The 26,747-nt window shown below is 38.7% G+C and overlaps 1 protein-coding gene across 1 annotated transcript in view; it reads left to right on the plus strand.

Annotated features, from left to right (window-relative positions):
• Positions 1-26,747, plus strand: part of ROBO2 (roundabout guidance receptor 2) — a 438,169-nt gene that overhangs the window by 269,613 nt on the left and 141,809 nt on the right. The window contains exons 3-4 of the mRNA XM_058829219.1: positions 22,270-22,427; positions 24,314-24,434. Of these exons, the coding sequence (XP_058685202.1) occupies positions 22,270-22,427; positions 24,314-24,434 (279 nt within the window). The remainder of the gene's footprint in view (positions 1-22,269; positions 22,428-24,313; positions 24,435-26,747) is intronic.

Consider the following 26,747-nt stretch of genomic DNA (forward strand, 5'->3'; position numbering starts at 1 on the left):
TCACCCCCATTTTTGATCATTTTCCATTCCTGCACTGTCTTGTCCTCCTGGTGTCTCAATCACAGGGCTAATACAGGTCAAAGTGGGGATGGCAGCACTTCCTAGCAGAGTTTTTCTGGCCCCCATTACATGTCTGCACATCCAGGCAGCTGTGCTCAAGTTACAAGGTGAAGGGATGAAAGAGAGAGAGCCCTGCAGCAGTGCACACTGCTTCCATCCCACCTAGGATCTCCAGGGAGGATTGAATGCTGAGAAGGAGAAAGGAAAGAGAAAGGAAGAAAGAGAATCCATATATATTTAATATGTAACTTTCTCAGGAGGCTGGCAGGCCAGAAGCACCACATACACCTACAAACTCAATGTCTCAGTTGTGACCTGAGTGCAGGGGAGCATGTTATATACAGATGGAGAAAACTCAAACATCTCAAATCCCTTAGTGGGGTGACAGTTGGCAAAGAATAAATTTTTAATTTTTCCCTGGATGTGTTTAGGCAAGCATTTTTTTTATTTTTCTTTGCATTTTTTCTGTGTCTTTAATGCTCTTTTTTTGATGACTAGAGAAGACAGCTTTTCAAGTTATTTTGTGCAATGGAGATTACACTTTTTCTCCATATACAACAAAACTTCATGTCATATGTGGTCTAACATGCAGAAAGTCCCTGTGTGTTGCTGCAGTACCACAAACAGAGCAAAGCACACATGCAAAGTTCCTGTGCCCTGTTGTCCTTTGAACCTGTGTGCCTTTTATAAAGGATTGTTCCTCTGCTTTTGGTACTACACTGTTGTATTTCACTTTAGTAGGAGGAAAATTGTGTGCCTTCTCTGATAAATTAAGTGCTTTTAGTCTACTGTGCATTATTTTACTTAGTTAGACAACACCTTCCAGTGTTAGCATCAACATACATCAGTGTATGTTTGATTTGTTTTAGCTCACTCCTGCAAAATGAGCACAAAAGTGGATAAATTCAATATACTTCCGCATATCTGTACATGCTAAAAAGCTTTTCTATACTTAACATCATCTATTCGACAATTTTCTAATTATTAGGAACAAAATAGTAATTACACCACTGTTTCATTGGCCATGGGAACACCCCCAGTTAAAAAGAGTGCTTTGGAGGATAACAGATGTTTTATCTCTTGGCCTCTGACTTCAAAGGAAAACAGTTATCTGGAAGGCACAAAAAAAAGAGGCGGTAATCAATTGTTCTGTCATATTTTGTGAGCATGGTAATTGCTGACTCAGCTGCTTAATACAAAGCATCTCAGACTACCTTTTTAGGCAGGCTTAAAATCTTTTAGGTAGTGGCAAGAAGCTTGAAATGAAGTGCTAAAAGTAATGAGCTTGTAACTATTAATTATGGTGTTTTTAAAAAAAAAAAAAAATTTACTATTTATGACTTCTCAAAAGTAGAGACTAAATGCCTCTCACATTGAATTTCACAGTAGTGCCTCATCATGCAGCAAGCTATTTGTTTACAGCAAAGTGTTTAAATAGGTCATTACAGGTAGATACAAAATCTAAATGTTGATGTAAAGCAAAGCTAAGGGGTTTTTTCTCATTATGTCAAGTTTTGGTAAGTGTTAAAACAGGTGTTTCCTACTCCAAAAATCTACAACAGCTTTATATCTTTTCATTTGCTGTTATTTCTCTTTTTCCCTGGAGATTTCTTCACGGGCAAAATGGATATTATGATATATGAATGATTATACTAAATATGGAGAAAGAATTTAATTCTCAGAAAGTACAAGAGACAATCTGTAGTCTATGGCCAAAGGACCTTATGAAATAAAGAAGATACAAAAAATTATGTGTTTCTTTAAAGTGACCAGAAATAATATACAATTTAAAAATAACATACTCAGAGCCATTCATTCAACTGAAACAGTTAAAGACCAGAAAGAAAAAAATACTAATTTCAAGCTCCATAGGAAACTGCAAAAACAGTATGTGTTAAACCATACAAGAAAAAGAAATGGTATTTAAATATTTCATTTCAATGTTTTTTTTAAAACATTAAGAAAAAAATACTAGGAAGGTGATGGGTTAAGCTAATTGGAAATGTTCTGTGTAAATATACATGTTAATTCTCCATTCTTGTACAAATGGATCACCCCTGGACAGGAGATACAGTTCCCACTGTGTTCACATGTGAACCTAGACAAAACCAGGATTGATCTTCTCCCCTTTCACATTGTCACTGGCTTACTAAGTTAAGCTTTTCTAGAAAGGTGGGAGACCATACCATCTTGATGAGTCTACCTCTGTCTCCTTTGCCTCTCTGCTCACCCAGTTCTCTCTCTGTTCTCCTTCCCCATTCTTCTCTACCTCTTCGTGCCAGTGCAGCAGCCACTCTGAGCCCTTGGGGTGCAGGACAAGAATGGGGTAGATCCAAACCTGGATCTCTACCCTTTGCCTGCCTCTTCCTGAGCATGTCCACCCTTCTCCATGGGCAACAGAAGTGGAGATAACACAGCACTGCCAGAGCAGTCTGACCTCCTGGAAAAAACAGATAAGCTTGCTGCATGCAACCAGCCTAGGATACAAGGTGATGGGACACCCACTTCACTGGAATTTTGGGTACACAGATTCAATAGAGAGCAGAAGAGTAGTAGGGCTAATCTGCAGAGAAGGTTGGAGCACGTAGTCATGTCATCAGGCATGGAAATGGGGCAGTGGGAAGGCAGAGTATGTGAGCACTGAGCTACCAGAGGCAGTTAGGGTAACCTAAATGAATGGAGAACTGCCAAATTTTCATTTTTATTGAAACACATATAGCTGGATGTATAATTTCTGAAGGGGGAGCCTTCTTTGGAAAATAACTAAATTGAAATATTATTTTACATATGTTTTAAATCAAGTCTTACTTCAGTGCTCCATGTTGAGGAGACAGCTGGAGAGCATCGGCAGTCTTGCTTTAGGAAGAGCTCTACTCTCTTATATACCTTCCTTTGGCACTTAAAACAAGCAGTTTTTTTTGCATGACCACATCTAAACAATGCTGCCAATCTAACTCAGTCTTTCCAAACTCTTATTTTGAGATTACTGGATAGGTGGGTGTACTGCCAGGATTACTTGTATGACCATAGAGAGGTGCAGTGGAGAAATTATGCATATAGCGTGGTTTAAAGAATATTATGGTACCATTTTTTTAATGAGTGAATATTTAGTAATGTATTTTGGGAGAAGGGTAGATGAAAATCTGCTCAGATTAAGCTTTGGTCATCACTCCAAGTAGCCATAAAATTGAAATGTTAATCAAAAAAGTTATTAGCACTGCCAGTTGGATGTTCTGCACATTTGGTACTCTAACTTCATTAACTGTCTACACTAATTTTTAAACAAGCAGCCTCAGTCCAGCTGTCCTCTTTGGGTATGTCTGCATGACAAAGGCATTAGTTGGTGGTGGCAACATGATGTAAAGTCTCCCAGGATTTCTGGCAAATGCTCCAGGGTTGCTACTGAGTGCTAAAACTCCCATCGTTTATCTTGACTGGAGAGTTGCCTGGGCCTGCTGGATTAGCCTGATGTAAATACATGGGGTGGTGGATCACACTCAGCTTCAATGTGTCTCTGTAGCTGTGCCCTGCAATTGCAGCTGGTATTTGATGGATTCTTTGTGCTGCTTTTTGTTCTTTCTAAATTTGGATTCAAGGCAGGAGACAGAAGTACATGTTTTTGGAATCAAATTTGGAAAGCGCTTCTAACAGATGTTGATAATTGTATGGCACTTTTGGCACTGCTAGACAAAAGGGTGAACACAGCTGGTTGAACTGTATTTATTGAAAATAAAATGCTGTGAAAAGTTCTCATTTTAGTATAGTGATTACGCTGGGAAAATGCAGAATTATTTGAATAAAAAAAAAACAATTGAAATTTTGTGTGTCAATTGTAAAATATTATTTTGGAGTTCAGAAATAATCTAAATTGACTGCAAGTCACACTGCCACAATTCACTGCTTTTATCTTTCCTGACTGTTTCACCTCTTTATCTCCAGTTAGTTTGTTATTCCAAATGTATTTGGAGCACATAGGTGACCTTCAGTAGCCCTCCCAAATGTGTATACCTTCATCTTTGTATAAAATTAAATGTCACCTGCTGTTTCAGTATTGTATCTCAAATTCAATGGATCCTTGTATGGATCCTGAGATCCTTGGATGTCTGCAATATTTATCTATTGGAGTACAGCTTTGAGTTGTTCACTGCTTTGCTTTTACTTTGAGTGTTTTTTCACTGTGAACCCATTAATTGTATGTATTGAACACATGTCCTGTTTCAGATCCCTGAGGTACCCGGCTCTTAACTTCTCTCCACTTGGAAAAGCAGCCATTAATTGCTACTCTTTGTTTCCTCTCACTTAGCTAATTTTTAATCCACAACAAGAATTTACCTCTTACCCTGTGGTTATTTATTTTCCTTAATAGTTTCTTGTCAACAATCTTATCACAGGCTTTTGTCAAGCCCAGTAAGTTATATCTACCAAATCTCCACCATTCTCCCTGTTTCATTAACAATGTCCAACAATTAAATACAGCAGGGGCAGTGTTTTCCATCAGGGAGGTCCAGCTTTATCAACGTGTGTTTCTCTGCTTTCAGCAACTCTACAGCTAAATGAAGACATCACACCCACAATATGTTTAATTTCTTTTTCATAAAGGTCAGCTTTATGGTGCTTTAATTTGCTCTTTTTTTTTTTTTTTTGTAAATGTTTAAATAGATATCTGTGGCAGCATCCTGCCTTTTCATTTAGATCCACTCTTTAACATTCATGAATCACTACCTTCACAGTAGGATAATCAAGTTGAAATCACAGGTGATTTTCCATTTTTCCTAATCTTCCTTGAAAAAAAAATTGAAATGTTGTTTTAAAAATACTTTAATTATTAAACATATTTTAGGAATACCTAGAAGATAAAAATATGCCTGTTGCATAGTGAAAATTAATGTAAAGGCATTTTGTAGATTTTTTGCACTAATCATCAAATTTCCCACTGCAACCTGAATTAGCAGCATTGCAATGCCTGTTTTAGACTCCCAGGTAGTATTTCTGAATGCTTTAAATATGATTTGTACAATTGTATTTTAGCGAAGCAACACTTGAATATTTCTTCATTCCTCTTAGTAGTCAGTGAGGCTAGTTCAGAGTTTATGAAGTGCTTCAGAGTCACAAGTATGAAAATATTTTAGATTTTCAAAGATTGCCAATGTTGGTAAAAATACGATGCTCAAAGGTCTTACAAAGTTATTGAGAAATGCTGATAGAAAAAAAAGTCTTAAAAGCTCCCTCTCTCTGTAACTCCCATTGTATATCTCTCTGTGAAGTGTTCAGTGACAGGTAAAAACTATAGAAGCTCCCATTTCTATGTGAGATGGGCTTATTCCTTCCAGTATTGACTGTCACATGCTTGGAAATAATGCTCTGTTGTGCTTAGAAATTCCATAATAGGTGATTCCATGGTTGGGTACCAGCTTTATCTCCATTTCCCACCTCCCTTCCATCTGGGGAAGAATACTTTCTAATTACTTGTGTTTTCCAGATCACTCGTGGTCTTTGCTTCCATGCTGAGTGGAGATTACACTCTCCTATTAGCCCTTTTAAGGTCCAAGGAATGCCAGCCATGCCATGTGTGAGCAATCTGCAGGCACCATTAGCACTGCTTCACTGCCTCTTGATAACACTCGCTAGGAAGTCAATTAAAGACGTCAGGGGGTGGGCTGGGCCACTTCTTTTTACTAACAACTCTCATTAGGGGGTGGAGAATGGGGAGCTTGAACAGGTGATTTTTATTATTTTAAATAAGAAATGGGAAAATACCCAGACTAGCTTTCTCTTTATTTTTTTTTTAATTCCTTATTTTCTCTTTCCTTCCCTTTTTATAATTTTTTTCCTTATTTCTAAAAGGATTTCTAAAATCTCTTGCAGATACGCCATGTTACAAAGTCTGAGAGCAGCAATAAGTATGAATTGCAACAAAAGAAATCTATACAAGCAAAAAAGACAACAGAAATCAAATCAGTGTTTCAAAAGTTACAGGAAATCTTGGGCAGTAATTTTCAGAGCATCCTCTTTTCACAGGCAGCCCTCTAGTCATGTTTTGGGCTGAATTAATGACACTCAATTACATTACAGAAATTTTTACTACTGCGTAGGTCATGAAGCTTGAGAACTTCTAAATATTCAGGAATATAAAGAACTTTAAAGAATTAAGCAGAATGGGGTGTGATTGCCTTTGTGTTCATGTAAAAGTCTCTAGCAGCTGTGAGAGTATATTGCTGGGAGGACACCAGTGGGGCTGGTGTGTGGCCTTGAGCAGACACGTTTTCAGTGGTGATGCTAAATACCTCTGACAGTTAAGTACTGAGGTGGAAGAATTGGTATTTCATAAAATAAGTGTAAAATATAGACTAAGGTACACAGAAGCTCTGGTAATTAAAAAATTAGAAACACAGTTCATACTTCTGGATGTGTTTTAGAACCTGAAGGGGATTATTGTTACTCACCAATGAACCTTGTTTGTTACTATTGCAGAAAATACTAGGAAAACAGAAATGCAAAACCAGGGTTTTCTTTCATAGCAAGAGATCCAGTTTGTGATTCTTTCTCCTCTCTTCTCTTCTCCTCTCTCCTCTCTGCTCTCCCTTTTTTCCATTATTACTTTTTAGGTTTTCCAACAGCATGTGGGAGTATACAGTTCAGCTTTCCTTGGCAAAGGTTTTGCTTTGAGTAAAGACAGTAAAATTCTGAGTCTTGATCTGGGTCAGGAGATATATATATATATATATATATATATATATATCTCCACCCTAGGAACCATCATTATGATTGAGATTAATTCCAAGCAGACAATGGAAGAACTTCCAATGTTTTTGAATAAGTGTTTTTCATCAGCATGGAGGCTGTGTGGCTCAAGTGTCTTTAGTCTTGATATGGAGAAAAAGTGGAAACAAAGCTTCAGAATCCTCATTCAAGTCTTCCATTATCATTATATGAGCCACAAGGTGTTCAGTGGTCCTTCTGAGATGACTTAATTAGCATTTATAAATGACCACCATATCATACCAGGAGACAGTACAAAACACTGTTTGTATCTGGCAGTTACCTTGCAATGAGTTAAAGAATAACCTGAAATGGTTAGTTGAAATTCTCCAAGCACTTGGAGCTCCCAACAGCGCATTACTTGTGTCAAAAGCTCCCATCCTGTCCTGCTGCTGAGCACATCTCATCTCACCTCACTCCAGCTTCATCCTACAGCAGCAGAGGGATGCACTGAACTAAATGACTCAGGCAGCAAGAAGGAACTGTTTCTCTGTTTTCCTGTTTTTGAAGTTATTGTATCACCTCTGAAACAAAATGATTGCTTCTGTGTTCATAAAATGTAAGAGTTTCTGCTTGTGGGTTTTGAATATGTGCAGCCATGATTTCACAAATCTTGCATTAATACCAGTTGTACCTACATATTTCTGCTGTCCAGTTGTCCCTCCATCTGTAGCAACTGAAAACTGAGGCTTCAGTACATCTTTAACTTTTTTTTTTTTTTAAGAAACTTTTTTGCTGATTTTTCGGTTTACATATTGCTTATGTTGAGGAAAGCTAGTAAATATAATATGTAATTTCTTCTTTTTTTTCATTTTTTTTTCCTCTTCTCAGTGTACTATCTATCTTCTGGTTTATATTTATGGTTTATCATTTATTTTTACTTAATAGAAGAGAATGCAATGTAGAGGGTTTTCAGCATTAATTCTTATTATGTGAGTTACTTATTTTCAGAATTATTTATTTCCATCTTGCTGAGTGTTTGGGAGAAATGATTTAACTTATCTGCCAGTGTGTGCAATAAAGATAAAATGAGAGATTGTTTACTCCTCTAAAAAGACACGTTATTTGTTTTATTTTGAAACAACTGAGAACATGAGATGTAAATTAGTGTAGAAATGGTAATCTCCATCAGAAAAGTTAGATTTATCAAGGAGCATCAAAAGCAAAATTAAGAAATATGACCTGACTTATTGTATTAAACAATTTTCAGCCCACATACTGATGTCTCACTGAAAAAGTGCCCTGGGATTTGTTTTTACAAATTTTGTTAAGTTAGATATTATAGAATTGTCATTTGGACCAGTGTGTGAGGAACTGCAGAAAACACATAGAGGAGATTGTAATGATCTATTGAACTGATCAGCAGAAGGAGCCAGAGAAGTCTGATCACCCATCTGTGTGTGGGATCTGAGATCAGTTAATGGTCCAGACTCACCCAGGAGATCTATGGTAAACCAGATAACAGGTTTTCATTTTGTACATTCCAGCATGGTACCATAGAAGTGCTGTCCTATTACATATGATAATTTCAGTGTTTAAATTGCTAAATCTGGTTACTACATCACTTCTGTGTTTTTTTTCTTTATATTATTCTTGTTCTAGTCTGTTATTTCCTACTAATGGCATAGAGATTGAAAGCTCACAGACCACTTTTCTCTTTTGTTCCCCTTACACTAACATGTCTAACATGCTTCATCTGTATTTAAGTTTGTGTCTTGCATGCTAATCAACTTTCTCAAGTCAGAAAAATCCATATTGAGTGCATTGTGATATCTGTACATTAAAAAAAGAGGATCTATTTTATAGAAGTAGAATTAATATTTGAAAGCCATAGAAAAGAGCAGTGATTGGCATTAAATTAATACTTCAAGTCATCTTAAATGGTGTTGCATTAGACAGTTTCTTGAATGACTTAAGGCTTCCAAGTTCTGTTTTTCCCATCCAACAGTCTGGGCTGTGTACCCTGGCAGGCTTTTCTATCAACCCTTCTTCGGGAGCTAAAATGAGAGTTAGCAAAATATCTTCTACCCTAATGTCACACGGCAAATAATGGACCCCAGACACCCTTAGTGTTGAGATTACTGAGAAGATGTAACTTCTGTTCCTACCTTTTGACTGTTTTGTCACTACATTTTTACTCCTTACTCTAAATTACCACATAGAATTTTTCTAAACCAGCACAGCAGTTTCTTCCAGTAGAAAGTTAAAATAAATATGATTGGACTTTCATGTTTAGTATACATCTATGAACCACATACCTAACCATGATAATATCCACCTTTACAGTACAGGAAAATTCTGCTCCTGAGGCATACTTTTGGCCAGGATTTTATTGCTGGCCAGGTCCAGGGTTCAGCCAACCTCTGCTTGGGGAATTTATCATGTACAAACCTATGGTAGCAATAAACTATGAAAATGAGAGTAAGGCTTTGCAATTGAAAGGCCCCTGCATAATTCCTGGTTCTCCCTGGTGTTGAAAAAGTGATTGCAGGGATATTATATGACTTAGGAAGTCTGACTTGTAATATATAGTGGTGGCAAATTTACCTTATTATTTTGAAATGGGAATTTACCAGGGGCTTTAACTGTTATCTTTTTTTAATGTCAATTCAGGTATCACTGTTTCTCAGTTCCGTAAATTGTATCAACATGAATACTTCTCCCAGTTGAAAAAAACAACAGGGAGTAAGCAGGAACATAAAATTATTTTTAGAAAATGCATTTTTAATTACTGAGCTGCTTAATTATTGAGCACTACTGAAAATATCCTGTGAACCTCATCACTATGCAAATGTATTCAGTTTTGGAAACAATTAAATGATAATAACACATTCTTTTTTCTTTTACAACATATTACTGCAATGAAGCTGTTACCTCTCAATGTGCATTTTAATGAGTTTTAAGTAACATTTTAATGAGCTCAGCATTACCATAAACCCAAGGATTAGACAAAATTGAATTTACAGGGAAAAGGAAAGGGTTCATTAAGAGTTAATTATATAGTTTAAGAAGAAATATAACTCATTTTATGATTTCACTTCAACCATGAATTCAGCAGTAGATCTATACTTATTAATAGGTGTAGAAATGCCATTATTATATTGACATAAAAACATGGGTCTGCACACTTCTGCTCAGGCTCCCAATGAAAGTTTCTGTATTGAAATCCCTGGGTCAACTTTGTCCTTATCCAGTTCATTATTACATCTGAGGAGAAGAAATACCAAGCTTTGTATTGCTGGTTTGTAATTCCACCTACTATTTTTATAAACACCGTGAGCAGTGAAAGCAAAGTTTAATGGATTTACCATTGCCAGTAGGATCTGAAGGCAGGTTCTGAATAAATGTCTTGGATTTATTATTTTAAAAAGGACTGGTAGGGATTTGAATCCAAACTACCGGCTCTTCTGACATGCCCCCTGTAACAGTGATGAATGTCTGCAGTCCAGGCTCTTGGATGCCTAGAAATCACAGGTAAATTCCCACATAACAGCTCTGTGCTGCCTGCATTTAAATTCAAATGTACATTTAGGTGGTGTTGAGATCCTGCATGACATGGATTTAAAGTGCTCATGTTCAGTAATTTTGGCTACACACTGAATTTACTGCTTAGCCAAAGTTGGCATTTCTGTTTAGCCATTTGACAAAGGAGGGAGGGTTGTAGCTCAGTGCCCCCAGATGTTTGATTAGAAAAGAACGAGAAAACAAATCTTAAAATCTTGAGCAAAGTATTAGTTGTGCTGATTTAGTATAGTCACTTATTCATAGGATAGCTCCATGATCTGCTATTTAAAAATAAATAAAGTATTTCATTGATGTCACAGCCTTTTACTGGAGTGAGGGAAGCCTCTGTGGGTGTTGAAAGCTTTCATGAGTTCCAGTAAAATGGAGCTGATCTCCTAAACCCTGCTCTTGAGGGGGAAAGAAAATTCTAGCCAGATGTCTCTTTGAAGGAGAAAAATCATGAACTGTGGCCAGCAATTCAGCCTGCAGGAGTTCTGTCACTCCTGCTTGGGCCAGACCCAAAGGTCTTGGTCCACCCAAGAGTGGCAGTTCTGGTCTCTGAGCTTCCAAATATTAAGGTGAATATGCAGACCCCTCACTTGGAAGGATGATTCCTTGCAACAGGAGTCAGGGTACTGCTGGCATTTGAAAAGGAAGCCTGATCAGTACCTTGGACTGAATAGGTGAAAGGAAGAGTGAAGAAGAACTGTTAAGCAGGCAATAAATTGTGGATATGACAGAAAGAAGAGGAAGTGCCACTGGTTGTGTGAATATGAGCCACACAGTACTAGACTTCCATCTGTTCAGCAGCAGAAATGTTTCCATCTCTTCTGAGTTGTTTCCAGCAGACCTGTCTATTCCTAAGGAAGGAAGGAAGCCTCTGCAAACAGAATTAAGTTGTAAAATCAGACATGTGCCAACTATTGACTGGGCATTGTTTAGTGCCCTATGCTTTCTCTCCCAAAATCTCACCTCTTTGTATGAATGTGACCACAGCCAGACATGTCGAATTCTTCAGTGAGAAACTGAAAATGTTCTACACCTACATCTGGAATTGTTCAGAAAAGGAGGAGCAGAGCTACAGAGGTCCTCCTCAAGGGAGAGTTTAATTCAATTTGCCTTAATTGAAGCTGCACAAGTGAACTACGGAACGTTTCCAGTTCTCCTGGTCTCAGAGAAATCCCACAGCGAGCACTGGTTATATGAGCTATTGCATTTTATATATTCCTTATTCTAAATTACTTAGTCTAAATATGAGGAAGCATACTGCAGAGTTTAACAACACATTTTTCTTGCTGGAATATCTGCTTTAATAGTACTATTCTCTCCTGGCCACTTATTTCCTCTGCTTGTAATAGCTTGTCATTCTCTCAGTTGTTTATGAATCTGGGCTGCGAACTGGGTCAGTAGAGTGATCTGGGTTAAAGATCCTCAGCAGCAGGAGTTGTTGCCTTTTTTTTTTCCTTTTCTAATTGGCATGGAAGGAAATGTTTGTAGTACTTGGCCTAAAGTCTATCCCAGGTGAATACTGTGGTGGAGGCTAAAAATTCCCTCCATCCAATCCTGTCGAGTCTAATAATCTAATCTGCCCCTTTCAATATTGTGCTTTGTCTGTCATATGGTGCTTGAATATTTCATCTAGTTGTTATAGCCTCTTGCTTTCCAATGCAATCAAATATGACAGTATCTCTATAAATGTACACAGATTAACTGGTTTGTGGAAACTACAGACAGAGGTGCTGTGTGTCTAGTTAAACTCAGTGCTAAGGAGGGAAACGAGTGACTTAAATGTACTGGCAGGTTTCTGTTTAAACCTGTTTAACCTTTAGTTATGGAATTTTGCCTGAGCTGGAGCAGAGTCTGTGTTACATTTGCAGTTGGAAGTGAGCTAAGAGGAAGAGGAAGATTGTAAAATGGATTTTGTATTCTAATGTGGGATTAACAGAGGTCTTTCAGACCTTCAGAGAAATGTGAGCCCTTCATAGGAAGGGCTGTTCCAGCTGTTGAGTTACTTAAAGGCTGTTTCTCAGGCACATCTCAGATTGCTGCTTTTCTTCTGTCGTGGGGTGCATAGTTGTCTTGCACTCTTTGTCAGTTTTCTCTTATTTTAAAGGAGTCAGCAGATCTGTAGTTACCCTGATTTTCTCTTGTACTGAACTGCCAGAGGATTATTCAGCACCAAGGGTTTAGAAAGATGTGTAGCGCGTGGGAGCTTTATTTTATTATGCTAGTTTCTTGCAGTCATTGGTTTTTTATTATGTAAAATTTGTTGTACATGAAATAGCACTTTGGGACATTAGATTAAAAAAAAAATGAAAAAAAAAATTCACATTTACTGCGATCCCCAACATTATGGTGCTCTTTTTACAACAGTGTGTCTGAGTCTAACCCCTCAGTTGAAGGTCATTTGGAGTCTCAGGCACAGCACAGTGTGACTGGAAGCTGGAGCTGGACATCCAGGTTCTGGTCTCTCTCTCTGTGTGCTTCAGCTGCCCTTTCAAAATTGTTGCTTCAGGCTATTATGGCCGGTCTTTGCTCCTGCTTCTTTAATTTTTTTCTTCTCTTTCCTCTTACATCATGTAGTGAATAATAATGAGGGCAATGTGAACTCTTATGTTCTTCTTTACTTTTGAAAATAGTCTGAGAGTTATATTTTATATTGTATAGAAGTAATTCCTTATACTATTTGAACAGATAAAAACTGAAAAAGGTTACTGTCAAATTATGCTGTTTTTTTTGTTTTGCATCAAATCTCAAAATTGAGGCTTTCTTTTGTTTAGTCATAGGATATTGTTTTATCGAGATGTTTGTGGATTATTTACTAGTTGGTAATATGTTAACAGAACTCAAACTACTCCATCCTAAGAGCATTTTAATATAGGTTCTACTTATCACCTTGCTCCTTCTGTTTTTAGAGCTCTGGAAACTTCAATTTATTATGCAGAATGATGCAGTAACAAGTGACAGATAAATTCCTTTGCATTTGTCAAGATAATATAGAAAATATATTATCTAACCTTTTTTTGACCTTTGTTAAATTTGAAAGCATTTGAAATCCCTTTTTTGAGGGAAGAATCCAATGACAAAACTTCAAAAATGACCCTTACATTGGAAGAAGGAAAAGTTTTTGTTGTGTTAAGAGATAACAGAGTAGATGTTCTAAAGAACAATTTCTCTAGGCCATGCATCCCTATTTCTTAAATTTATTGAATATTATTAAAATAATATTGAATTTTAAAAAAATGCGAACATAAGTGATAGAGGAATTTCAGGAGGTGGGGCATTGTTGTAAATCCTTTCAGAGGGGGTGCATGGGCATGCTGACTGGACATGCCTCTGTTACAGCCATGTGAGCACATTTTATGCTTTTCTAGTTTCCATTCTGTATTTGCTGGGGCAAATTCTATAAAAAGTGGAAACCTTTGAGCCTTTCAGAAGGTTGATGGCTGAAGGTCAGGCCCAGAAGGAGATGCTGCTCCTGAGCCTGTGTGCCATGACATGTCTATGGGTGGGACAGTGCACGTGAGGCCAGCCAGAATTATGGAGCCTGTTGAAATGGCATCTGGCAGGCACCCCAAAATGACATGGGGACAGTTTGCAGGGTGGAAAGGAGGTGTCCAACAAGCAGCAGGTGGCTTCTGCTGGATTTGTGTACCGGCTGTGGATGCGTCTCACGCTCCATGCCTGATGAGGTGTGGCTGCAGAGTCCCCTTGTGATAGAGCTACAAAAGCTTATTGAGGAATATATGCCTTGCTATGCCTGCTCAAATATCCTCATTTCCAATCCTGACTTCTGAAGGGAGCAGCACAGGAAAGAAAAAAAAGAATCCTGTTCCAAAAATTGAATAGATGAGTTTCAGCTTCTAATTAACAGAGAGAGCATGGTTGTGCATGGAGAAATGGAGGATGGATGGAAGAGGATTCCTACGTTGGGCAATGGCCTGTTTTGTTTGATGCTTTGCCTAATGTGTCTGAAGTATAGCAGTAATGTGGCAGAGCCCCCTGCCAAGACTGGAAAGCATCCCAGCTGTTGTGTGTGTGTTGTGCATGTGTACACAAGAAGTTTATTAGAGGCTATTCACACTTCAGTGGAGCTCTGAGATTGCAGTCTGTATTATATTGGCTAAATGAAGCATGTAACATTCTATATTTCTCATACAAGAAATATTCATTCATTTGTATTCATTTTCATGATTCTCAGCTGCTCTTATTCCTTTGTTTTACCAAGGGCACATGTACATTTTAGGTGTGGGCTTGAACTGGAAGCCCAGGGGACTGATGGAGTTAAAGTGGTTGTAGGAGAACCAGTTTCAGTTTGGAAACAGAAGAAATGCAATTGCTCAATGCTGTGTCAAACTCTAGGTAGCTTTCATTAGGTTGAGCACAGTACTGCAGGTACCTGGCAGTGCAACTTTTGCACTCACAACAGGAAACCTGCATGTTAATATACTGTAGTTTCTGAACCTCACTAATTAAATCTGCACTTTCTGGGGAATTTCTCTGCTGCACACGCAGACTCAAAATATACAGTGCAGTTTCTTTCTTGTGTGCTCTTCTCAACCACATGGTGAAAAGCTCCCACCAGAATTTTGTTTGTATATCAGTAACATCTGAGGTTTTTTTTGGATTACATTGCTTTTGAAAGTTTTTATATATTTATTATTATTGTACGTTTTTTTTTCTGGTTGGTTGGCAACCAAAGGCAAACAGGCAAAGTCTAAACTATCCTTTTATGACAGTAGCCTAGGACATTGTAGAGTTTTAGGAATTAGGAATTTTCCTCTCTTCCTAAACACAATCCTCCCTACTGCATTGTTGGGAGGGAAGCATAGTTGATGGGACTTAGAGTCTCTAGTGCTTTTAGTGAAATTTGTCCCATGTTCCTGCTGAAAAGAGGATATTCTGGCATAAAAGTGACAGAAAAAGTGTCAGCTCAATTTTCATGTGGTGTTTCCTTAAGCTGTGTTTGCTTCCACATCTGATATTCACATTAGTTGGTAAAAAAATAAGTAATTTATTTATTTATGTAATGCCCATGGTTTTCTGACTATGTAGTCCATTAAAAGTGGAGATCATGTAAAAGCTATCTTCAGATCTGAGTTAAACTGCTAAGTGTCTAATCCTTGTTAAATCTAAAGACTTACAGCAGACCATGCACTTTTTAAAAGTTGGTTGTCTATAATTATGGTATTGGTTCTTCCAGAAAGTCTCTGAACTTTAAGCAAGTAGTTGGGCTTTCAGTTTCAGTGAAATAAAACTCCTAGTAATGTGCCTCTTGTTCACATTAGCAATCTGTGCAGTGCATTCATCAAGACTGATTATGCTTTAAGAATAAGAAAAAGAAATCTGTTCTGTATCCCAGAGAAAATTTTTCAACGTATAACGTTGTATAGCTTTAGATTTCTGAAATTACTTAAATGTGGTCTTCAGGATATTTGCATTCATAAAGAATACTTGGTTATGCTTATTGCTTCCCTTTGCCTTTCTTGACTGTCAAAACACAGAGATGCTTTTGAAGATTTATAGCAGATGGGTAATGAGATTGCTGACTGTTAACTGCAGCATTCAGAATTTTCTGGTGGAAGGAGGTGCAAGTTTAAAAAAGGGAGCAGGTTATCAGGGATTCATTGCAGGGAAGACAGGTGATAGAACTTCATTTTCAATCAGGAGGCTTAAACATAAATATGTTATGTTCTAAATTAGAAAAATCTCCGTTCTTCATGCTATCTAGTAGTAATATAAAATCTTTCAAAAAAAAAAATTACGGAGATGTCAGATTGCATTCAAGTGATCACAATGAATCACAAGAAAGGCGAGATTATACAATTTTTCAGTAAGTATATTCAGGCTGTATTGCATATGCTTAATTCTGCCCAAATAGCAGCCTTTAAAAAATCAGAAAGAAATCATAAACTAAAGTCTACAATAACTCTCACATGTGTACCTGTGTAATTGTGGGAAAGAGAAAATAGGTTTGCAGTGCCCTTAACTGGGCTAGAAAAATTGCAAAGTCTGACTCCTGGCAGTGTGTGCTGTAAATAAGAAAGGAAAATTCTGTCTTTTTTTCTGACCTTTGTACAGTCAGCTAGTTGGGGTACACCTCAGACTGCAATTTAGAGGAGAGGCAAAAAGCCAGCTATCTCCCTCTGACTCAGTTTGGAAAGTCTCCTTACTTGTTACTGTCGCTTCACCCACATCTACACTGTAATGCTCTGTTCACCTGGTTTAATAAATTCTGTCTTTAGAAACAACACTTTTACATTCAGACATTAGTGTTCATCATAATTTTTTGTATGCCTGTATCTGTGTATATGAACAGTTAAGTTGTAGAGGATGTGTTAGGGTTTTTTCCACATTTTTGTCTTTACTGAGGCCTGAGGATAAAGAGCAAGCTACCTTGAGCTGTAAGTACTGAGTAAGTTACTGAGTTCAGAAGCACATGAAATACTGAGTGACAAAGAGGGATGAAGCCAAAGAAAGTTGCTGAATTGGCAAGGAAGAAGATTCTCCTTTTGTTTCTTGATGCAGCCATCTCCGTGTTGATAATTTCTTTGATTTCTAGGTACACTACTAATCAAATGTTGAAGCAACTAGACTCTTTGAAAATATCCTAACACCTCTGAAAATGATTCTCATGGACTTGGAGCTCCATTTCACTGAACATTTGAGTCATGGTATATTAACTAACATTCGTGGCTGCTAGGCAGTATCAGTATCAGGAGATAGGCAAAGGATGAGAAAAATAGGAGGAAAAAATGTATAGCTCCTTATAATATTTTTTTTAAAGGTAGAATCTTTTTCCTGGCTGCAGCTTTTTCCTCTGCACATGCAGAGGGAGCTCAAGAACTCCCTGAGAGTCTTGCCTAGGACTATTGCCAAGGTTGTTTGTTTTTGTTACAATCTTCCTTACAAAATGAGGCATAGACTTGCTGAAACAAAGAGGTCAGGCAGCAGCAGCATCTTCAAATAAAGTCTATTATTCTTCACAAGGGAAGCTGTCTGTGACCCCTTGGGTTTTTTTCTGTCACCCTGTTTCAGCAGGTAGTGCTGGCTTGCTCAGGGACCATTTCAGCAGATTATACACATTAGTCAAGATCTAAAATACCTCCCTGCACCGTATGCTTCCTAAAGTATAATAATCCTTTAATATGTCCACTGCATGACATCTGGGCAGTTATTTGACTTAATAACTCATGCCGATTGTTCATATCACTATGCATCAGAGAAGGGAAGTGCCAGAGCAGTGGCAGAGAGATGAGGATTTCGGAAAATGCCTGTGGGGAAGTGACTTGGATCAGGGGAGACCTACCTGTGGTGTGGCAGCTGACCAAACCACCACCGATGCGGCTGTGTAAAATCTTTATATGAGAATAATATTATCCTGAGATAAAACAGAACAGGAGGGGGAAAATGAACAACCAGGACCCAAGTTAGAGAAGTGCATTAATATTTACTCGATATCTCTTTATACCCTCTAGTCAGCACAACAGATGTAGCTGTATTTTAGGACATTATAATTCATTGAAAAAGGCAACAAAGATACTCTTTCCCTCCCTCCTGTCCCCGGTAATTTCAGATGTTCGCCGTGCACACAGAGGGGGAGGAGGTAGAGAGACAAGCGCTGGTGGGAGAAGAATGCAATTATCCCAAAGCCTCCTGACGGGCATCCACTTCTTCCTTCCAGCTTAGCTGCTCTGACCACAGGCTGGGGGCTCGTGGGACATGGACCAGATTGAAAAAGTGGAAGCAGACAGATGGTTATTTGTAATCATCATGTAAATGTAAATCCTATAAAAATGTTTTCTTTCTAAGGGCCTGAAAGCTGGAAAGAAGGATTAAGGCATGGATATCTAGCCTAGAATAATTTTGACCCTACCACCTTCCCTCCTACCCCATAAACATCGTGGCTTTATCTCCACTTCCTTTAAACAAATTGCTGGAACCTCAGCTGAGGAAATTAATTCAGTTTCCATGTAATTCCCTGAGTTTATGAGCATCAGTTTGACCGAGGGCTGGATTTGGGCCTAAGCTGGCAGGTGCTGGTTAGCAGCTGCCTTGGGAGCGGGGGCTCCTTTTTGCTCCTTTCCCCCTCATCCCTCGCTCTGGCAGGAGCGTGCTCCGCGTGTTTATCCCATTGCTGGATGTGCTCCCTTTCCCTGGTGACACTCCTGGCTACCTGGAAATGGCTGTACAGGGCTTTGCTGCCTTGAAGACTGCCGTGACTGCTCACAGACATCTATCTTGTTTGAGCAGCATCAGCTTGTTTGAGCCACAAAGAGACCGATCAAACTTTAATTAACTTTTGTCCAGGGTGCCATCACAGGCTGTGTGTGCGCTTTAGCTGTTCTTTGCAGTTCTCCAGTCCCTCGGTGCCTTTCCAGACAGTGGGGTTCAGCCATCTGGAAGCTTTTGCCCTTGCAAGGCTTTGGCTTTTGAGGCGTGGGGGTGTTTGTGCTGCCATCGGGCTGGTAAAGGGGAGCAGCCCCTGGGGTATGGCTGTGCTGCAGTTCTGGGCTGGCATGCAGTGTGGGGGGCACTTTTTGGCACCCCTTGTTTAGTCACAAAATCACAGAAAGGTTTGGCTTGGAAGGGACTTAAGGATCACCCATGGGTAGGGACATCTTTCCTAGGCCAGGTTGCTCAGAGCTCCACCTCAACTGGCCTTGAATTCTTCCAGAGACTGGGCACCCAGAACTTCTTTTGACCTTGTCACCCTCACAGTAAAGAATGTAAGGTAACACCCAAAAACATAGGGAACCACCCATGCAAGCACAAAGTGAGCTGTGTGTAAAATTAAAAGCAAAGCAATTTGCTTTTAAGAGGAAGAGGAGGCTGGTGACAACGTAGTGCTGCTTGTTAAATTTTAAAACATTAGTATTTGTGCCCTGCCAAAAGAGCCCTGAGGATGGCTGGCTTCTCAAGTGAACAAAAGTCTTTCGCCTGTGTGTCTAGAGGCTGGTCTGCTCAGGCACACTAATAGTCATTTGGAAGTAGCCAGCAATTGTGGATAATTGGCTGAAGAATATTCTGCAGCTCTCAATCATTTTTCTGTTTTCGTAGATGATTGTACCATTAGATATGGTGAGTGCACTAAGCTGTGCTGCAACTTTTCAATTTACTGTTCTAATAGTATGAACTCCACTTCCAGTTGATGGTTCTTCCTTCTGTGGCTTCCTGTGCCACTCCAGGAGGAGAGCCAAGCTCACCAGCTCATGCTCTGCCCTCGTCTTCCCTGCCCCTTTCTCTTGGGGTGATGTTTGGATGTTCTGGGGTGACTGGGCTGATCAGATTAACGTCTGTGCTTTATTTCATTGTTGTTAGATTGCATTAAAATACTGAATCACAGGAATGGCAGCCTGTGCCCTTGGCTCTTTACCTTGTTTCTCCCTCTGCTTTTATTCTTTCTTTTCCCTTCCTTTACCTGGCTTTTTCTTTTTTGTCTCCCTAAAGTTAGTGTTCTCCCTCTTCTTCTCAGAGTTATTTTCTCACCTTAATTTATATTTCATGCATTTTTCTCTTATCTTTGCTTTTCTGTCATGGCTTTATTTTTCCCCTATTTCTTTTTTCTCCAACCTTTTTTTTTCTTCTCCAAAACAGAGAATGCTTTAGATGGAAATGGTGATATATATCTATTCAAGATTCACATATGTGCTGAGGTTCTGAGCAAGATTAAGCAAAGCCTGTAGCATCAATTTTGTCTTCTATTCAAGCCAGTTTTGCAGTGAGACTTTGGGTAAAGGAATGTGATAAAATCAAATCACCTCTTAGCCTCATATTCTGAGGCTGATTGGAACCTAACACAGTTGCTGGGATGATTCAGAGAAAGTTAATGTAATTTGCTGTGTATCACTGCAAGAAACTGTGTTTGTCAGGTTCATACAGCAGTGTGAAATGTTCAAGGAAAATGCTTTCCTTAACATTGCTGCCAGGAGTCAGGAATATAAAACCATTATGTGGTGGGATCTGCTGAATTTCTGGGGATTTTCCACTAATGGATTTGCTCTGAAGTTCAGTAATTGCAAGTAGGATCAAGCCAATAAAAATAATATTTATCTTGTATGTAATAATAATAGCAGAAATTAATTTTTATCTATTTGCCATTTACACAAATGTGGGCAAAACATTGTCTAGAAGATTTCTAGACTTTTTCTTCCTGTGTATCATGGGGATCACAGAGACACATGAAGCTACTTTCCTGAAAAACATGATTTCATAAGACTTTTTTCTGGTTCTTTCCCTGACATTCCCATGATATTGACTTTCTTGGGTTTGCAAGGTGTTGTTCTGCCAATAGTACAATATGATCTTCATCATACTAATTCTGTGCTTAAATTATTTCTTCCACTTGATCTTGAAGTTACATAAATTCCATTTCTATCAATTTGATTATTGTGAATCAGAAGGTTTGTATTATTCAGATATATTTGGGGATTGAGTTTTTTGTTGTTTATTAGGTGTGTCACCTAAGAAGACTACGGGTTCTTGTCAGAGCTGCATTTGTTGCCAGCTGCCTCCTGTCACATTTACTTTATGCTTCAAGAGCGAGACCTAAATAGTCACTCTTTTTGTGTGTGTGTGTGTGTGTTAGAAAAGGAATTAACTTCCAATTAATCCCCTCCTTCCTCTGGGATCTACCTGTATATCCCAAAATGCAGAACAATAAAAGTTACCTCCATGTCATTTTGAGTGCCAGATATATACAGCCCACTCACCTCAGACTATCCAGAGACCAATTCTTGTATGTATTAATCATATTTTTCTTCTGGCTTATTACAGAAGAGAAAAATATTCAGTTCCAAATGTTAAAATGGGGCACGTTTTATTAACATTGAAAGCAGTAAATTATCTCTGCTTATGAAATGAGACTGAGCAATTTCTGCTGAACTCTTCCTGACTTGCCCCTTCACTAGGATACAGTGTTTTCTAATTTCTCAGAGGGCCCTGGTTCCATTAAGGGCGAGAACTCTTTTAAAGCTGTAATGAAAGCCACGCATAGCTGAAATTCAGGGAGGGGAAATGCCCTAAATTCTATTTCAGTAGCTCATCTAGAGCTATTTTCAGTTTTATGTTTATAAGAATGTCAATTAACCTAGAGACTAGGACACACATGGAAGAATAAGGATGAAGTGAATATCATTCTAAAACACTGAAGCCAGCTAGTTGGACTTAATCCTTTACAGAAGCTTGATTTACATAAGAAGCTGGCCTGTGTTTCCTAATTTAGTTCTCAAACAGCTTGGTGATTTAAATGCTCTTTTCTTTTCAATGTAGTGGGATAGGGCTGGTCAAGTTGTCAAAAATATTAGAACTAAAAATATAGAAGGAAGAAATAAATATGTTGGAAGTACATTACTACCAGTTTTATTTCTCTGACACCTTTCAGAACCGGTGACCATTTTAGCATGTATGTGCCAGAAATGCAATAATAACAGTAATAATGTCAATGCCCTTAGCCAAGGTGTAATTCTGCAATTCAGTATTAGTTCTGTCCCTTTTTTACCAAGCTTCTGCTGGAGTTGGAGACCCAGACAAGGCAGATATTCAGCAGGTTGTTTTCTGCCATGAAAAGAACTCAACATCCAACCTGCAGTTCTGCTTTTGTAATGATGGAAAGTGGTCCTGTCAAGGTTAAGATGAGTAATGGGTGCTACATGTCTTTATAACTTAAATACAGAGCAGTGTTCTTATGTGGAAAGGAAAAAAACAGGAAAACAGAAGTCCCGTTTGTGAAGTCTGCCTCCACTGGATGAAAGGGCATATCTGCCCAGCTTCATTTTTGAGATCTTTTACAGTCAATATAAGAAGAAAAGTCATCACCTAATAATGGTTGAGACTTGTTTATTTAATAGTTTAATAGTATATGTTTCTACTTTTTTTTCCCCTCCACTTAAAATGCCATCACTTCTATTAATTCTTTTTGCCTCTTTCCTTCATTTATCACTTCAGTGCTGCGGGATGACTTCCGCCAAAACCCTACGGACGTGGTGGTGGCAGCTGGAGAGCCTGCAATACTGGAGTGCCAGCCGCCTCGAGGGCACCCCGAGCCCACCATCTACTGGAAGAAAGATAAAGTCCGTATTGACGACCGAGAGGAGCGGATCAGTGTGAGTACAGCTCAGGTGGATTTTTATCTCTATGCACAGGGCCCACAGCTGAGCCCAGCAGAACTTACACAGCTTTATGGCCTTCCCCATAGAGGTTTGTTGTCATTCTTGGCAGTTTGCCTCTCTGAGCTTTCCCAAATGAGGGGGGAAGGCTCGTGGTCTGCCTCTCCAACTTGAGCTTCTTTGAGGGTTGGTTTGTAAATCCAGTGTAACAGAGGTCCGTCAGAGCTGGAGATTCAGTCGTAGGAGGTGCTCAGTTAGATGAAGGACTTATTGGATGTCTTTGACCAATCTGGTTTTACCTTTTCTACATCTCAGTTCTCCAAACTGAAAATATCAGAGAGGTGTTTATAAGTAAATTCAGCCAAATCTATGAGGAGCACACATAATCCCTGGGGGAAAATGTCGCCCTGAAAACTCAGCTTCTGAGCTTACTGGCATGGTTTTCTAAAGACTTTCCCAGGACAGTAACTGTAAACATAGATATGTGTACATTCTTTCTGTTACACATCTTGTGATGGGCATCTCTCATGGTCAGTGCAGTGAGAAAGTGTTATCCTGACCATCTAATCCCTGGCCGTGGTCAGAAACCTATAAATCCTGGGAGAAGAATAAACTCTCTCTTCTCTTCACCACACCTCGAGCTGTGTCTGTGTGATCTATTCATCTTCAGCGACAGCAGGAAAACCCAACATCTTAGAATGATATCAGTAATATTTTACTTATTGCGGTAGTTTGGATATGTCAAAATGAAAGCCAAAGTCATACTCTAAAGAATTAAGGTTTCTGAAAAGGAATAAATGTTGAGCAAATGAGTAGCACTGGTTGAATTCTGTGGGTGTTCATTTCTTGTACTGAATGAAAAAGGATCCAGCAGAAATATTTAACTTATCAAATGATCAGAGATAAATCATGGTCTGTGCAAGCAAATGGGATAAATTAGGGGGTGGGAACATGTTTCATTCCTTATTTTTACATGCTTAGCTTTTTGCCATTAATATTTATTCAATAAAGTTTCATGTTTTATGGAATTATTCAGTGCTGACCTTACTCAACATGAAGTACTATCAGGAAGCTTGTTAGTGGCTCTGGATGCCTAAGGAATTACTCCAAGCCAAAGAATCTGAGCTGTTGCTGGTTGTGGACCAGGCTGTCAATGCTAGGGTCTACCTAAGAGTAGAAGAGCAAAGAGTGGCAGAGAACTGGCTATCATTCTCTGACTCTCAAGTTTCTTTGGTTAAATTCCCAGCTTATTCTGAAGCACCCCATTGTCTAACCTTTGACACTGTGACTTCACAAGCCACAAATTTTTACTTTATTTCTTTCAATTATCCTTCTCTTTTACTCTGCAAGCACTCTTTATAGCCATGAAAATATTAAGTGTCAGGTGAATTCCCAGTTTGGGCCAGATTCAGTCTGTTTACCTCAACAAAAAGAGGAAAATCTGTCTTTATTAGTGATCAAGGAAACTGTTCAGACACCAGTAAAATAAAATTAACTAAATAAAACTAAGTCAAATTGCCTTTTATTTTCAGAGAGATGTCAAGAGTGCTCTACATATCATCATGCAAGAAATAAAAGTATTCTGTGCTGCCAAAAGGCAGCAAGAAATGTAATCTTCGAAATATAAAGAATCTAATGAAAACCAAAGGAATAAAATCAAGTGCAGTTGAAATTAGTTGCAAATTGAAGTTAGTCAGTGGGATAAAAGTGTGTTCTAGAACAGCTTAAAGATATTTAAATATATAATTTTAAAACTATAAATATATTTACAAACAAAAGTTTAGGATGTCTTGGTTGTGGAACTTGTTGCCTGAGAAGGTAGCAGTTTTTCTGATGTATTTTGTTTACCTGAAGTTAAAAATACGCTCCTTGTGTCGAAACAGATCCGTGGTGGGAAGCTGATGATCTCCAACACCAGAAAAAGCGACGCAGGAATGTACACGTGTGTGGGGACCAACATGGTGGGGGAGCGCGACAGTGACCCTGCAGAGCTGACTGTTTTTGGTAAAGAGACCCCTGCTTCTATTGCTTTTTCCTTGCAAATGTAGGCTGAATTACCCTGGGTGGCTCACCAAAGCACAAGACAAAGCAACAAAACGCAGCAGTACTGCTCAAGATGCATTTGACAGCTTCAGAAGGAGATGAGGTTTTAAAAGCTGCAGTTTATGATGTTGGAGCTGCGGTGGCTCAACATTCTTCTTCTCAGCTCATAGTTTCAGTCTGACCAGAGTGCCACAGTTAGGTGCATAACCAGAGATGTTATTGCAGGACAAGGCTCTCCCTCACAGAATGGCCAAATGTAATTAAGCTGCTTCTATTACAGTTGACGATGCTTGCTTACCAGAGATTTAGACCAGGATTGCCTATTTAAATAATTCCATATTCCTGAGAGCTTGTGAAATCAAACCTTTGTAGGATAGCACAAAAAAACCTCACTTGATCAGTAAAGCATCATTGGAGACAATTCCAAAATCAAATCTTTGAATATATATTTTGGCATTCATTTTTAAGAGGACCTGAAACAGCTTTTCCTCCTGTAAGCCAGGACAGCATTTAGATTTTTGGTGCTGCTGAATGAATTAAAAATGAGTAAGTTTATTTTGTGAAAGAACTTTTGGACCTGATGGACAACACAAGAAATTGATTGTTAGGAGCACTTGCGTCATGGTTAGGGTCCAAAGCAAGAACAGACTAATAACCCAGCCTAGAGCTGGATCCATCCTGCTCACAACTGCATAAGAAGGGAAGCCACAAAATCATGCTGTGGTACATCCTACAGTCGTGGGTTTGTAGGAATTAGTCAAGAGGTTCTGAGCAAACAAAGGAAGATCAATAAGGGAAAAAAACCTCACTGCTAGGAAAACATGTCTATGCTGACAAAAGAGAGAGAAATAGTGTTAATGTTCCCTCCTGCTACACCTCTTTGATATCCTTGATACAGTATTGAAATTCCAAACAAAACCCTTTGAAACCCCAGAGAGACTTTAAATAGAAATCCTAAGGTCCTTTGTGAAGCAGATGCTCCAGATTTTTTCACCTTCTGCCTACTAGGGTGCACTGGAAACCCAGTCAGTCATATTGCCATCTCTGTGTTTGCATGTATGTGTAATTCAACATTTGTATATCCACTTAAAAAGAATATATGCATTATGTAATTCACAAAAGGCAGAGAAAGATTTTTGCTACACAAGATTCATTAATTTCTGGGGATATGCTGATTTCCAGCTTTTCAAGACTGAAAAGGTTTCCACTCCAACTGGTTTGTTGTGGATTCCTGGAAAGATGTGGCTTTTAAAGACAGAACTATTATACCTTGCAAAAAGAAACCAAAAAAAAAAAAAAACAGGAAAAGGATCTCTGTCAAATTATTATGCCCTTTCCAGCCAATCTGTTAGAGCTGTAGCTTTATACAGATGCAAAAGACACATGACATATCTCCTTCATCAGTTTAAGTACTGTTAATCTCTGGTAATACTCCCTGTGGATAGCAAGCAGATTGCAGTCCTAAACTATGAAGCCTTAAGAAATCCTTAAGAAAATAATTTGTTAAAAAGCATTGAACTGTAGGAATGAAAACTGAAATGTGCATGTAATTTCATATCCTGCAGAGCTATGAAATATATTAGGTTTGTCTTGATATGTAAAATAATACATAGACAATTACAATGCTCTGATTTTTTTACAGGGTATAATCATAGCAATAAACTTGCAAAATACAATATAAAACTATTTGATGAATACTGAACAAAATCAGCAATAAATGAAATTAGATATTTTAATCCTTCTTAATTGTGTTAGACTAGTGAAAGAAAATTGTATTTAGAATTCCCTACAGCGGTATCTTCCTATCTACATGTCCCCTTCTATCTGGGTATTCCCAGATACCTCCCCACCTTCCTTTTTGCTGTTCAAGAGTAGCATGCTGGAAGCAGGTGCTCAGGTTATGACCTGCTGTCTCTCAAGATGGTTTGGCTGCCCTGTGCCCATTTCCTGGCTGCCTCCTGGCCCTGAATCTCTATGTTGGTGCACTGGACTTGCTGTAACATCGTGTCTAGGGTAGTCTTGATCCTCTCCATACAAAAGGAGGGGACTTGCCCGTGCTTTCCAGCAGTTGTATTCCATTCCTGGACTCCAGGCAGCAGCCCATGTGTGAGCAAGGATGTGTACACTGACTGGAGAGCATTATCCATGATGTTTCCAGGAAGCAATGTATCTACTGGACAGTCCAATCACTCTAAGTACTCAAAATAAATCAAATAAATCCAGGGACTCTGGGAAACATCAGATTGGCTCTGGGTGTTCAAACTGGCTTCACTG

This window comes from Poecile atricapillus, chromosome 1, assembly GCF_030490865.1.
Source record: "Poecile atricapillus isolate bPoeAtr1 chromosome 1, bPoeAtr1.hap1, whole genome shotgun sequence".
Lineage (NCBI taxonomy): Eukaryota > Metazoa > Chordata > Aves > Passeriformes > Paridae > Poecile > Poecile atricapillus.